Here is a 15753-nt window from a genome sequence, read left to right on the forward strand (position 1 = left end):
GTAAGGCATAAAATGTCATAAATATGTCATAGTATAGTAAGGCATAAAATGTCATAAATATGTCATAGTATGGTAAGGCATAAAATGTCATAAAAACGTGATACTATGGTAAGGCATGAAAACGTCAAAAAATGTCATAGTATAGCAAAGCATAAAAACTTGATAGAACGTCATATTATAGTCAGGAATAAAAATATCATAGTATGGTGAGGCATAAAACGTCATAAAAATGTCATAGTATTGTAAGGCATAAAAATGTCAAAAAACATAGTATAGTAAGGCATAAAATGTCCTAAAAACGTCATAGTATAGTAAGGCATAAAATGTCATAAAAACGTCATAGTGTAGTACGGCTTGAAAACGTCATAGTATAGTAAGGCATAAAATGTCATAAAAACGTCATAGTGTAGTACGGCTTGAAAACGTCATAGTATAGTAAGGCATACAATGTCATAAAAACGTGATAGTATAGTAAGGCATAAAAATGTCAAAAGGCATAGTATAGAAAGGCATAAAATGTCATAAAAATGTCATAGTATAGTAAGGCATAAAAACGTCAAAAAACATCATAGTATAGTAAGGCATAAAAATGTCAAAAGGCATAGTATAGAAAGGCATAAAATGTCATAAAAACGTCATAGTATATTAAGGCATAAAAACGTCAAAAAACATCACAGTATAGAAAGGTATAAAATGTCATAAAAATGTCATAGTATAGTAAGGCTTGAAAACGTCATAATATATTAAGGCATAAAATGTCAAAAAACATAGTATAGTAAGGAATAAATATGTCATAGTATGGTAAGGCAGAAAATGTAATTAAAACGTCATAGTACAGTAAGGCATAAAATGTCAAAAAGCATCATAGGATAGTAAGGAATAAATATGTCATAGTATGGTAAGGCATAAAATGTCATAAAAACGTCATAGTACAGTAAGGAATAAAAACTTCCTACTATAGTAAGGCATACAATGTCATAAAAATGTGATTGTATAGTTAGTCATAAAATGTAAAAAAAAAGTCACAGTATAGTAAGGCATAAAAATGTCAAAAAACATAGTATAAAATGGCATAAAATGTCATAGAAACATCATAGTATAGTAAGGCATAAAAATGTCAAAAAACATCATAGTATAGTAAGGCATAAAAATGTCAAAAAACATCAAAGTATAGTAAGGCATAAAATGTCAAAAAACATCATAGTATAGTAAGGCATAAAATGTCATAAAAACGTCATAATATAGTAAGGCATAAAAACGTCATAGTATAATATGTCATTAAAACATCATACTATAGTAAGTCATTAGAATATAATAATAAAATATGTCATAAAACGTGTCATAGTATAATAACTCATAAACATGTCAAAGCACAGTAAGTCAGAAAAACTAAATAATCTAGTACGTCATAAAAATGCCACAGTATAGTAATATATAAAAACAATTGTATAGTAATTCAACAAATGTCATAGTCTAGTTTGTCACAAAAATGTCATAGTATAGTATGTCATTAAGTCTATTAATTAGTAAAAAAGTAAGTATACACAGTGAAAATTATCTGTGTTGTTTACATTCAGTTTGATTTGACAATTTTGCAGCTGTAACTGTTCTTCCTTTTTTTTTACACTTGTGGGCAATAATGAACTGTAGATAAATAACACTCACAAATGAAGCATTTCTAGTATGCATACAGGCATTTTTCCAGAGTGAACATTTTACCTACTAAAAGACCAACTTAGAATCAGCGTTGTATGGATTTGGGACACCGCTGATGTGTTTTTGTCTTTTTAACAAAAATGATGTGACAGTATGAAATTTAAGGGCTGAAAAGCAACAGAAAGTTGCTTCAAACAGCTGTCTTGAATATCTTTCCTCATCTATGTTTTACTTCCCTTTCCTTTGTATTTTACATTTTATAATTACCATTGTTAAGTCTCCCTGAGCAATGATAATTTTACTCACTGTGGCACCATCTGGCCCTGGAGAGCACATCCTCTTGCAAATATGTTTGGGAGGTCAAACTCTCTGCAAGAACAAATTTGCAAACACTGAATTGAAAAGAATCCAGTTGTCTCATTGACCTTGCTCAGTTAAGCTGTGCACATAACAGAAAACACTAATGGGTGCCAGCTGCCAGATAAAACCAAAGAAAAAAAAAAAGGCAGGAAAAAAAAAGTTTAAGTAAATATGGGGTCAGGCTGGAATCTAAAATGAGGTCAAACACAGTCAAGGTAACTTAGTGCAAACGATTGTTTGTCTCTCTTCAAGTTTAGGTAGAATGAAAAAACGTGCTTTTTTTCCCCTTTATCCAACGGCTCATTAGTTTCTCTGTTGTTGTGAGCTTGTGCAAATTACATTATGTCCATTACTCCCATTGCTCAGACACTGAGCTCCCTGTACGGCTCCACCCAGCACTTCTGAGAAATGAATGGGCTCTGGAGTCGCGCTCGAAGCTATTTAGTTATTAGTTAATACATCAGCCATGTCATCGTACTGTCTGAGGCTTTCATAAAGAAGATGGAAGCGCCTGCTGATTTGATGTAGTCAGCTCAGCACACAGATGCCCCGCACCTTGGTTTATTATCCTATAAGATAAAATTGGCACAATGTTCAACATATGAGCAGAACGTGTTTATGTATGTTTATCTTCGGACTAATGTGACTCTGCTGCTGTGACTGAGTCACCCCTACAGGGCTGAAGACATTGTGTTGATGTTGGTCAGCTCAGGCAGACAACAATTCAAACTGTCTATTAATCAACTTAAAGTCAGGTGCAACAGCATTATCCAAACACAGCTACTTCCCCTGGAACATTTTCCTCCGTCTTCCTGGGAACTGATATGATAATACTAGAGGCTGACAAAAATGAAACACTATTCAATTAAACCCTGTCCAGCTACGTCTTTAGTTGGGGCTTAAGCTGAAAACATCAGAGCTGAGCCAACCCATATTTAAAAGGGAACTCTGATGATTTTACACACAATACTGTTCGTCCTATGATTACAGTCCTACAAAGTCCTGGGTTAGGATCATCTGGGCTCACAGAACAGCAATCCTTAAACATACATTGCTATTGAATGGTTTTATGTTTTGAAGGAAAATATAATTGCTGTGTTTGTTTGTGCACTAGCAATATTTTTTGGTGTTATAAGTGCAGTATTTTGACAATGGAAGTTAATTGTGGTTTAGTTTCAAGAAAGAAAAACTAAACACGTGATTTTAGACGTCATTTTCAACATTGAACTGCAGCTTTTTCTGACCTTCAGCAAGTGCTTTGAGTGGCCTTAACATAACCATATGAGGGTTAATCATGTTTTAGTTACCACAAGCATATAGTGTAGGAAAACAAATACACTTTGCATTGCAACTTTGCAAAGCCCCTCAGTAATACATTTTCTTATATTGCCTCCTGTATATAAAAAAATAATCTGGGTGGCATCTTTAAATCTTGTAAAATGTATTTGTTGTTGCAAATGAGTGGAATATGAATGTAGTTTTTAGGAGACAGGAGACTTTATAACAAATTTATCACTGAAAGTCTGTGTTAAAAAGAAAGGGAGAGGCTTTATGATTGTGCGTTGACTGTTCTTTTTTTAAAATCCTTGTTTTATGAGCTCCCCCAAATTTATGAAAGTGTGATACTAAATGCCTGGAGTGCCCCTTTAATTTTCTATCTCAATACTTTATTCATTACTGTAGTATAAAAACCATGAATTTAGGTATTATTATTTAAAGCTCATGTTTATTTATGCAGAGGTTACATAAAAACCGAAACGCCCAAGAACTGCGTGAACTAAGCACATTTCTGCTCCTTTACCGATGTTTTAATAATCTCATGAGACACCGGGTTTGAGATGACAGCTCGGCTCGAGCTCCATTTATATAACATGTGAACATTTCACCAACCTTTCTTACATTCTGATGCTGCTTACTGTGTTTTTGTGTGGAAAGGAACTTAATCATATAAAGGGGTTTTAGGTTTTCTTTAATCCCCACAGTGAATAAAAGACACAGAAGACAGAATCCACATTGGTAAAAATAAGAACATTCACAATATATCTAATTTTAGCTAATGTAGACAGCAAGTGACAGAATAATACAGATAATCACTACTTATTTTCCAACAAAACATACATCTCAATAACCTGCAATAATCCATGCAGCATTTGGATGTTATTTTACCACCAATAAAAGGAGTGTGTTAGCTGTGTTAGCAAAAAAACAACTTTTCTTTCATTATAACAACCTTAGTGTTGTATTACATTCGATGTAACTCAAACACACCCAAAGTTACAAATTTCACAAGGACACTTGACCTGAAAATGAAGAAGGGAAAGTGCTTTACAACACAAAAATAATAGTAAGACATGCACACAGGAAAAGAGAAGAGAAATCAAATAAAGTTCTCAACGTAAAGCACTTGAGGCATTTGTCAAAATGGCAACAAGTACAACAGTCAGGAGGGAAAGAGTCAGATGCTACATAGTGACCTGAAGAGGTTTTCGACGTGGAGTCAGACAATCAAACCTTCTTTAAAAATCTGCAAAGTGGGCCGCAATTACCTCGACTGATCTCAGCAAGAAAAAGAGCAAAAAATATCGAGTGTTAAAGACGGCAAGGAACAATGAAATTCACATCTTTGTCCGCAGACCTCGCAGCCTAGACATTTTAATCAGGACAAGCCAGCTCTGCTTTAAAGGAAGTGACCTTCAATTTGCTTTTTAAACTTTGTGTTATATGATGTGTGAACAGTCAGGGCTCATTCCACTGCCATTTCTGTTGTCAAGCATCTGAGGACAAGCGGTGATTGTGTCTTTTTTTCTTTTTTTTTTTTGCCATTTGCATATATACAGCCAGGTACAAAGAGCTTGAGACGGGCTGAAACTTCAGTGCTCAGAACAAGAAATCAGGCCATTTGATAAGTTGTGTCAAAAACAAAAGAGCCAACATCTGAAACGAACAAGAATACAATTCAGAGGCCGCATCCTTCGAAGGAGGCAGTCGACGAAGTTGTTGCCCTTCGTTGCCTCCACAGGCCGCGAAGGCTGAACTGAAATGAGGCAGTGTGGTCTATGGAGGATTTTCCCTTTAGCGTTGCTTGTAAAGCGCGGCTCCTGTCGCCTAGCAACCTTGACAACACATAACTTTTTTTCCCAAAGACTTGGGGTCTTAAAGCCCTTGGTTTTAACAACTGTACCGTTAGCTGTTGAAATGAGCTGAAAACCAATACTAACATTTAAAAGTATAATCATGGGGCTCTCTGTCGGCGTTGTTTGCTGCCACATTATTGTCATCACTGGCGTGCAATGAATCTCGGGATAAGTTGGGCCACGAAGGATCCAACAGGTGAATCCTTTGTTGCCCAGGAAAAGAAGGCTGCATTTGAAATGGGACAGCGTAGTCGCGCCACTGTGATGCAATTCAAATGCAGCCACCGAAGGATGCAGCTCCTGAATTGGGACACGGCTAGGAAAAGAACTAGCCTGACTCCGTCTAAAGGTATCAAAATCATAAATGAGCTCTGAAAATTAAAAGTAACCTTTTATTTATTTTTTCCCCCTCCCCCTCTTCCCATACTTTTATTCCTAGTGTTACAGAGCGAGTGTGTCTACAGTGCCCTTCCTGTGAGCCAGTAAATGATTCATGGGAGCCTATAAGAGGGCGTACACTCTCCATAATATTCAGGGTAACACATCCGTGGGCATTCGTGCAGTGTGTTCTGACTGAGAACAATAGAGTGTTTGTTGATCAGAGAGTGCACAGCCTGAAGCAGCAGAAAATGTTGGCAACATGCAACTTGCAGCAGAAAATAAAACAAACATGCTGCACACAAACCACTGCATCAACAAAAAATAAAAGCAACCATTATTTGAAAAGAAAAACAGAAAAAAAAAAAAGGTGAACAGAAGGAACACTGTGCTCTTCTTCCAGTTGTACATAAACGATTTAAAACAAATATGACAAAAGATGTTAATTTCTCATCCTGGTGTGAAGTGCGTTACAATTCAAGGTGGATATCCTGTACAGTAGAGGTAAACCGATTGGTGGAAAGCTGCCAGATGACTGCACAATCACAGGCTGAGTGGGAATGTATAAAAAGCTGTACGTTAATCATGTAACATGCATGGCATATTGTATGAATTTACGCTTCAGTATCTGTGACTGTCTTCCCACAGGAACTGAAAGAAGCATCATTTCAAAGCCGTCCCGAGGCCCAGATTTTTACCTCCGGGCTTTCTGAGCAGGGGAAAATAAAACTGCGAGATGTTTCTGCTTTGTATACGTCAGGTGGTGGACACTCTGATCTGCAGCTGCTGGGATCGAATACCTCTCCAGCTCACGTCGTCCCAGAGGAAAACGGACCCGTGACCCTGCCTGTGTTCGGGCCGTCTCCTATCCGCTGAGCCACACCGGGAAGAATTTAAAATAGGGCATTTTTACATTTTGCTGATGCTCTTGTCAGCCCAGTCGACTTACAATGAGTGACAAGGTGACAACGGGACAGATGAGTATTGAGTTCTGAGTTGTAGGAAGGTGTCTGTTGCACTGTCTGGAAAACAGGGAGAGATCAGTTTCCTGATCCTGATGCAAAAGCAGTAAAAACATGTTTCCAAACATGCAGCTGACACACAAAACTGGGCTAAATTCAACAAAACAATCCCATCTCTTCTAGATAACACCTTCTCCTGGAGCTCTCAACCAAGTCACACAGTCTTTGTCAGGAGAAGGAGTTTGCTACGTTGTCATGGAGATGTTGATATGTAGGATCAGTAGCTGTAATGATTCCATCCGTAGCATTTTTACAACTTCTATTAAGTGTGCAAAAGGTTCATGTGTGACTTAGTGAAGGAAAAAGTAGTTACCACTAAATTTGCTTTAATCATTTTTCATTAAAAAAGTTTTAGGAGCTAAAGAGCTAAAATAACTCAGCTCAGATATAAAATAGCTCAGACAGTAAACGAAAAACTGCATGTCCATGTTTGTTTCTTCATCACATCTAAGAAAAAACCATGAAGGTTAGTTAAAGTGGAGAGATAATGGAGCTTTGTTAGAAACACATGATGAGACTCACTGTTTTTCTTTGTCATTTACTGTTTGAGGTTTGAGGAATGCAGAGGTGGAAAGGGAGCCTCAAACACATCTAATGGAATTACAAAAGTTCTAGATTATTTTCTCAAATGATTATTTCCAATGTCAAAAATTTACTTTGGCACTCAATCTGCTGAGTATTTCATGGTTTATTTCGTCGCTTTGTTTCTAGACTAATCAAAACTGACATCAATTTGTCTTTGTAATTTTGTTTTGTCCTAATACTGATTCTCTCAGTGCCCAGAGATTTCTTACTCTGTGAATTAATGTTTTACACAAGTTTGACCAATTGGCGACGTAAACCCCTCCATCAGAAAGTGCTAGTTCTCACCACTGGGACTTTTTTTTCCGGGAACTAATTCGAGAGCCTTGTTCCTCCTGTTGAAATAGTTTTGTTGAAAGTTAAGTTTCTAAGTTTCTTAAAAGATTTTTGGAAAAGTTCCAGCAGCAGAGAAAGGCTCGTTTTCTACACATCAAAGTTACAAATAACCATTGCTTCAAAAGCATATTTCACTGCGCAGGTTGGACCTGCTTCACATTGAAATGTAGTCAGTGAAGTGTTGCTGGAACAGTGTTTATATGTAAAAACGGTAGCAAACAAATTCAGCCCAGTCGGAGTTTTAGTCTTTTTTTTCTTTTTTTTTAACTGAAAGCTACTTTTTTCAAACTTTTGTTTTCAAGGTGGCTTTCACCTTCACACTTAAATTCAGCCCAGTTTCATCCACATGTTTTGTCCTGTAAATTATCACACGGGTGCATACACAGACATGGCCTTAAAGCAGAGTGCCTGTGTGTTATAGTAAACAGTACAATGCAGCAGGAGTTAAGACTGTGACGCTCAGCTGCAGTATATTACAGTCGCCGGGGACCCTGTGCATCAAGTCGCCTAAATTAGAAGTCTTTGAATCCTTCCAGTCCTCCCCCTCTGGGCCGTGATTCTGACCGGGACACTAATCACCGTGTCTCAGCCTTCCACAGCTACCGGCCAACCTACACACCTCGGCACTTCACTGATTATTCTTCACTGTCCTGGAACAGATGCATTCAAATGTAATGGCCTGAACCAGGAGACACGCACGCCGTGTCCGAAGACAAATGGGAAGATGTGTTCACACAGTGATACTGTTCACAAAGAGGCACAAAGCTGGACGAGAAGATGAGCGAGCGAGAGCGAGAATGTGAGAGAGAGAGAGAGAGCTTCTTCTCTTGTCTCTATACGATGAACTGCAGAGTACTGTATATTGCAGGCACAAAATGATAATAGAATACAATTAATTTCAAATGGTTTCACTGCACACATAAATCTCTCCCTCAGCGGGGTCACAAATGACTTTACTCCTTCCGTAAGGATGGGGTTTCTAATTGCACATTGCTCTATATGCTGTGATGCTCATATTGTCAATGGCACACTGTTAAAGAGCATTAGGAACTAAACTCTGCAGAATAAATACGCAAACCATCCAGACATCAAGCCAACGCCAAAACATGTCTCTTAAAATTCAATTTCACAGCATTATTTAAAAAAAAAAAAAAAAGAACTGACATCTTTAAGTTGTGTGAGTCAACACACAAGCATAACAACCAAGCCTAACCATAAAAAAGCAGATTTACACTTACATCTCTGGTACGACTGAAATCAGATTTTGTGTTTCCTTTTTCAAATGAACTTGTTTGTTGAAGCATCTTTAAACAGAGCAAAGAAAATTGAAACTGACAGAGCATCTGCCTTCAATACTCCCTCAGTCAGAGATGAAGGCCTGAATTATACTCGTTATAGATTAATTACAGCTTGACAGAAGACAGTCACGCAGAGGAAACAGAGCAAGAGAGCTCGTCAGACGTCCATGGCAACGTGACTCGTCTCAGCGGCGGCTGAAGCTCCTCTTCAACCACAGTGCTGAAAAAAAAAAAACACTTCAATTCAGCCTCTGCGATGTACAGTACAGTACAAGGCCTGCGGAAATCTGAGCCGCTGCGGTCGCTGCGAGTTGATGGATGGTCATGTCTTCTTTATGTTGTTTTCTATATTTATTTTCTTTTTCAAGCTGGTCTTTGAGCCATCCTTTTGCTAAACTCACAGAGCAGCGGATGGATCGATTAGTCAGTGCAGAGCAGAGCGCTGTGCACTACCTTCAGCTCTCAAATCCAGGAAAAAAAGACTTCATATTCAAGAAGCAGGAGATATGCTCTAGCTGTCCAGGTTGGTCAAACTTTTGTCTGATTGAGCGGCCATTGTCCGACAAACAAGTCCCTGGATTTTGGAGGCGCCCCCTCTAACCTACCAGGACTTGACAAACAACCGTCAACCAGCGTTGATATGGATATGCAGTGGTATTTGTGCAGAGTTAGATGTTTGTGCACATTAAGGGACACTCTGTCTGTCAGTGAAGAGATTCAGCTGGTCTTTGAATGATACTGATGATGACGATGACGACGACGGCGGTGATGATGATGTGGTATTTCCATGCTGGTTCAGCCAGGGTCACGACAGCTGCCACGGCGGGTTGAAGAACTTGATGGCGTGAGTCTTGGCCCACTTGGCAAACACAGATTTCTCCGTGATGAAGCGATGTCCACCGTAGGGGGCGCTCTCGTGGAGCAGATACTCCGCACACTCGTCCCGGCTGCCGGCCTCGTAGTAGTGGTAAGGGACCTTTCTGTAACCCTCCGTCCTGAAGAGGAGAGAGGAATGACAAGAAAGATTATTCAACCAGGTTTATTAAAGGGAAAAGCCTTTTGTGGCCCCAGAGTGAGCTGTGGGAAATCTGCTATGTCACAAGTTTGACAATGAAAACAATGTGTGGAAAGAATTGAGCTTATCAGACCTCTGTCGCTCGCTCCTCAACTCAGCCTGAGGCTAAATTAGCTACATTCTCTGACCAAACTGCTGGCGAGTGAGTTGCATTGTGAGTAATGGTGTCTTCTTTTGGCAAAGAAGAAGAACGTGTAGAATAAATTTAAAAAAAAAAGACAATATTTCTGGTTCTGTTGCATCGATTTGGATCCTATTTTTTTTCATTTTTTTTAAACTGTCTGTCGATGTTATAGGAGTGAAATGCTGCATCTGTGGAGAACTGTTTTAAAAGATATAACATTTAGTTTTATATCTTCAGATGCCACTTTATTCTGCTATATGTGGCTGCAAAATGGACTGTGTGTGGTCCCAGTCTGTATATGGCCAAAAGAATGTGGACTGTAATCTGACCGATACTGAATTCTTAAGAGTGACATACAGTGTGTCATGTACATATATATATATTTATATGTACATATTTACTCATTTATTCATATGCACACATATATGCACATATATTTACAAAATCCTGTGGAAAAACCTTCTGTTATAGAAGCAGATTCATTCAACACAGCAAATTTCATTGTACGATACTGTGCAATGACAACAAAGGCATTCTATTCTATTCTATTCTATATGGGTATATGATATATTGCATGCCACGTTTTTCTGCTAAAAGTAATCTATTTTGATTTGATTATATAACATACTGTATGTTGTGATAAAAAGTATCATTGATGTCTGTTGGTCCAAGCAAGACATTTTCTATACATTACAAATATGTATATGTATGTATGTATGTATGTATGTATGTATGTATGTATGTATGTATGTATGTAACAGTTTTATAATTATAATAAATATAATGATAATAGTGTAATTGTAAGCTAGATTTTAAGGCATTGCATTCTCAAACAGTTTTGGAACAAATGCCAGTATGTCCCTGGTTCCAAGTGGCTGTGGTTTTGATTGACTCAGCTTTACAAACATATAATGCAAAATAATAAGCAAAACAAATTACTAAACTATTACACTGAATATCCTTCAGGACAGTGTTCAGCAATTTGAAATGAAGCTGCCCCGGGCAAAATTCTCCACTCAGCAGGTTCTCTCATTTTAAAAGTCGCTGTTGGCAGCGAAAAAATATTCAATAAATACTCTTTTAACTAAACTGCATGTATTTGTAAGACATCACGATAAGATTAATTTCTATTCTGAGTCAAAGTGAATCTGAAAACATTCAGAAAACTGAGTTATGTAGAGCAGGAGAGGTAAAGCCTTTCTGACCTCGATTTCATTATGAGTTGCTCTGTTTCCACTTGGCATCTTAAAACCATTAAAAAGAAGAGAATGAATAAAAGCGCAGGTGCAGTAGAATAGACTCATTGTGTATTCTGCAGTTGATTTCTAATAGTGAGTGTTAGCTCTATGAGAGGATGACTAGTGTGAAACAATTTCATTGGGGGAACGAACACAGACAGAGGAGAAACAGCCATCACAACAGCCTGCCAGTGAGTCCACAGAGAGAAGGCGACTGTGGCTGTCTGCCAGCGCATGGTAATACACAGCCCAATCACTGCCTCTCCTCTCTTTGTGTCACACAGTGGTTCACACCAGTGTTCACAAATAAATTCAATTTCACCCTCTCTGCAGCACCTGTTGAAGTCCCATTACTACCCAACTGCTGAGGTCAATTCTGACTAAAGCCTCGAGCATCATCACACAAAACATCCCTTCTTCTTCTTCTTCTTTTACTGGAAACTCGGCTGCCAGCAGTACTTACTGTGACACTAAACTAACACAATATCTTCCTGTCTCACACAGGAAGGAAAGAAATAAGGGAGCGACAGGAGGGAAGAGAAGGCCGGCCCTTAACTGCCTGACTGAATCATACAGTCCTCTGTGCTGGTTAAATTATCACTCCTTTCTGCCATGTGTCTCGGGCTGTTTTTATTTCCTGCTGTGCACAGGGAACACAGAGAGGATAAAAGGCGGGATTTTCACCGTGCATTAGGTAAAAGTGTTTGATTCGGGGGATTGAGGGAGCTCAGGTTGAGCCGCGAGAACGGCGGGGAGAGAGAATGGAGAGTCCATCTGAGAGGACTCGAGACTGAGCAGCCATGCCCAGAGCGACAGCATCTTGTTTGTCATCCCTCCCATAGCCTCGCAGCCAGACAGTAACTCACTCACCCAAAAGTCAGAAAGAAGATGACAGGCCAATATACAAATAAAACTTTAAGCAGAGGAGGAATTGGGTGCTACAGCCCAGCCACCCGCAGCAACTGAGGCTATGCAGCCTGCTGGGTTTTCTAGGCAGGAAAATATAATGGTATTCACGACACAGAGAACCCAATATGGATTTCAGCATTGAAATTCAGCCATTAAATCCAAACTGAGGCACTGGAAATGTATTCCAACGGTCCACAGTTATGGGAGGCTGCGATTGGCCGGCGCCGCTATGAATGTGAATCTAGTTTTCTAAGTTTTGTGGGAATGCGTGCATTTTTCATCCCAATATGGGGAAGCGAAATGGCGGGTGGGGGTGGTGGAGGGGGTTAGTTGGTGTCTTACTTGCAGTAGGTGTCATTTATCATGCCGTAGATATGGATCTCTTTGCACATGTCCATGGCGAGGATGAGGGTGAACCAGCCGGTGCTGAGGTAGGAGCCGGACTGGATCCTGCAAATAATAAAATGTACATATATTTAGCTGTAATACTCATTTGCATAAAAATCTTTAACAATGATTTGCATTAACATAAAAACATCTACAGAGTTTCCAGAATGTTTCTCTGACCTTTGTACTTGCTGCTTGTAATGCAGTTGATCTAAGAATTTAAATTATTCTAACAGATGTTCTTATTGTACGCTGCTCTGGATAACAGCCTCAGCAAGGGATCAAAAATGTAAATGTAAATGTTTCTGTAGAACAGCAAGACAGCCCTCAGATGTATAACCATATGTCTGTCATACTGTAAGTTTTAACGAGTCATTTCCCTAATTTTAAAGACCCATTTATAATTGTGTGCATGAATACCTGAAGAGGTTGTGTGCATTGAGGAATTGTGTAAAATTCACTCTTCAGTATCTGAGAGACACTTGTTGGGTTGCTGAACAGCTCAGCGCAACCAGCCAACAGCAGTGCACATGTCGTCTCCTGTGAACGATGCAGGAACCCCGTAGACCAATCAATAACAACATGCATAATTCTTTCATCAGCATCAGACCTGCGGTGTGTGAGTTATATGACCTATCAAAGTTAGAAAAAAAAGCTTTGATCATTTTCAAATACACAACACACAGCCGAGATGCATCAAGGTTTTGCCACATCCAGAGTAACAGCGTCTGAAGTGGGTCATAAAATATACACCCCCCGCCCACGCAAGGCAGGGGGCCCCCCACACTCCCTGAGGGCCCCGCCTCTCAGCAGTGCAAAATCCTATAAGGAGCCTTAGACCTTTTACAAATTAAAGAGAGTGCACAGCATGACACTGACAATGATGTGGGGAAAAATATGACAGTGTGACACAGTATCACCATAGAGATTATGGAGGATCACAGGTGTCATGTAAATGGATATAAAAGATTCTGTGTATTGATATCTAACTGGACAATAAAACAGGAATTAATAAATTTTTTTTACAAATGATCCACTGCCAAATTGATTCAATTATTGGGTATTTCATTTATTAATATTTAAGTAGGCAATAGAAAGAAGGATTGTAAAAATAATTTATATAAATCAATATATTAATCCATCAATAATAAATCATATATCATAAATATTAATTAAACAATCAATAGATCCATCATTTAAAACAGATGACTACCTAAATAAATTATTATAAATAGGATTTGAAAATACTGTTTTCAAAAAGATAAATTGCATGGCGTCTGAAGTTCTCCATAGAAGATGGCCAAAATGAAAAAACTGGAGCCCAGAAACAGCAAACAAAAAAGAAACATAGCAACATGCATGATTTACTTTTGTCAAGTTTCCTAAAATAAATCCTGTTAGCTGTGATGCATCCGTCGTTGTATGAAGTACTATGGACAGCTCCTTCATCCCAGGCTGTTCCAGGTTCAGCACCTTGGACAGCGATCAACACAAACACTGGTTCAGAATTATCTAAATCTGTACTACCCCACATTTTTGGCTTGTGAAAAACCCTTGTCACCAGTTGCATGTGTCTACCAGCTGTTACCAGTTAAACAAGTGACTTTCTCTTTTTGTTTTATGTCAACAATTTTCAGAGGTAAAATCCATGAATTCACCAGAAAAAAGGAAAGGTTAGAGAGAATCTGAATAAGCATAATTTGGTGTAGAATAAATATATTTTCTCTGTCCTCACATCCAATTAATCATCCCTTGTCCCCCACGGGGACCCTAAACCACAGTTACGAATAATCTCAATGATTTACTTGTACAGGAAAGCAAGAGGATGATATAAAACATAGGCTGATCGACTACAGTACAAGTTTGTAGATCAGTAAATGTCAGTTCACCATCACCTTGGAGAAGTCTACAAACAGGTACAGCCAGTTCATATTAACGTGAGCAATGCTGGCAAATGAAACCACATAGCAAAGAACTGGGCACTGATTAAAACCTGATCAAAGCTTTCCATAAGCTCTAAATGAGCTCATTAAGAATACTTAATTTCCAGTTTTGTGGTAAACATATTTTTAGTTTGTTGTGAATCACAAATAATTAACAGTAAAACTCCAATCAAACTGTTGTGCTGTGAAAGAAGCTGGCATACAATTGATGCAGGTTTGAATGATAACTAGAGGTTAATCTCCCAGACTATTCAAGTCTTTGTCCAGCCTGTTCATTGTGAGCTATTCTCATCAATGAGGAGAATCTATTTTACATTTCTCTCACATAGCACAACTTCTTGCCATTTGTCAAATGTCCATTAATGACAGTTTTTCAAATGATATACAATTATGAATTATGATTACCAGAAATTATGTAGATAGATATTATTAAAGATAGAATGACAGCGGGATGGAGAGCTGGCTGGGGAGAGGAGAAACAAAGACTAGGCCAGAACCTGTAGTATATGGCTGGACCATGTATGGTCAATGTACAACATTGAAGATGTAGTTGTTGTATTTATTCTTTAAACATATATATTGAGCTATTTTATTCTATTTTTATTTTGTTATTCATTGTTTTTATTATGTTTTTTTTATTTTACTCTGCTATTTGTTGGGCTTATTTTTCTATTAGTGTTATTGAGCTATTTCATTTATTTCTATATTTGTTGTGTTTAGTCTTCTATAATAGATATTGAGGTATATTCTGTTTTATTTTGTTATTCGTTGTGTTGTTTTTATTTTGTACCCAGCTGCTATAACACAAGAATTTCCCAATCTACCATTTATCTTTCCATCTATCTATCCATCTATTCAACTACAGACTATAGTTGTCTGTTTCAACAACTGACATCATTACATCCTATTTGCATTCTGCCCAGTGTCAGTTGGTTTCAGCTCTTTATCTGTTTGCTTCTCTCCTACTCTCTGTGTGTATTTAGTATGTTAATTCAGCTCAATGAAGCTGTTTTACATGTTTGCTCATTTACATGTTTTTCTGTGTCTGTTGTCAGACACTGGTACAAGTTTGAAATGGTGACTGAAACATTAAGCGTCTGTCCTGGTAACAGACCGCTGCTCTGCCTCTCTGCGCCAATTCATTTTGAAAGCGCAACAGCCAATGGGGAGACTCCAACTCAGTCATATGACATTTGGCTGACCAATGGTGGAGTTATGATCACTCAGTTAGTCCGCGAGTCAGTCAGTCAGTAACAGACATTCGCGATAACAGGGCTGGTCCTGCTGTTGTGGTGCAGCTAAAAAGAAAGG

General features: G+C 38.3%; 1 protein-coding gene across 1 annotated transcript in view; it reads right to left on the reverse strand.

Moving 5' to 3' along the window:
- Positions 1–3964: 3964 nt before the first annotated feature.
- Positions 3965–15753, reverse strand: part of st6galnac3 (ST6 (alpha-N-acetyl-neuraminyl-2,3-beta-galactosyl-1,3)-N-acetylgalactosaminide alpha-2,6-sialyltransferase 3) — a 79870-nt gene continuing 68081 nt past the window's right edge. Inside the window, exons 4-5 of the mRNA XM_023424423.2 lie at positions 12455–12562; positions 3965–9761 (exon numbers count right to left, since the gene is read on the reverse strand). Of these exons, the coding sequence (XP_023280191.1) occupies positions 9572–9761; positions 12455–12562 (298 nt within the window). The 3' untranslated portion in view covers positions 3965–9571. The remainder of the gene's footprint in view (positions 9762–12454; positions 12563–15753) is intronic.

The sequence above is a fragment of the Seriola lalandi genome, unplaced genomic scaffold (assembly GCF_002814215.2).
Source record: "Seriola lalandi dorsalis isolate HSWRI2012SDOR001 ecotype SW California unplaced genomic scaffold, Sedor1 jcf7180002054736, whole genome shotgun sequence".
In the NCBI taxonomy this organism is placed as follows: Eukaryota; Metazoa; Chordata; class Actinopteri; order Carangiformes; family Carangidae; genus Seriola; species Seriola lalandi.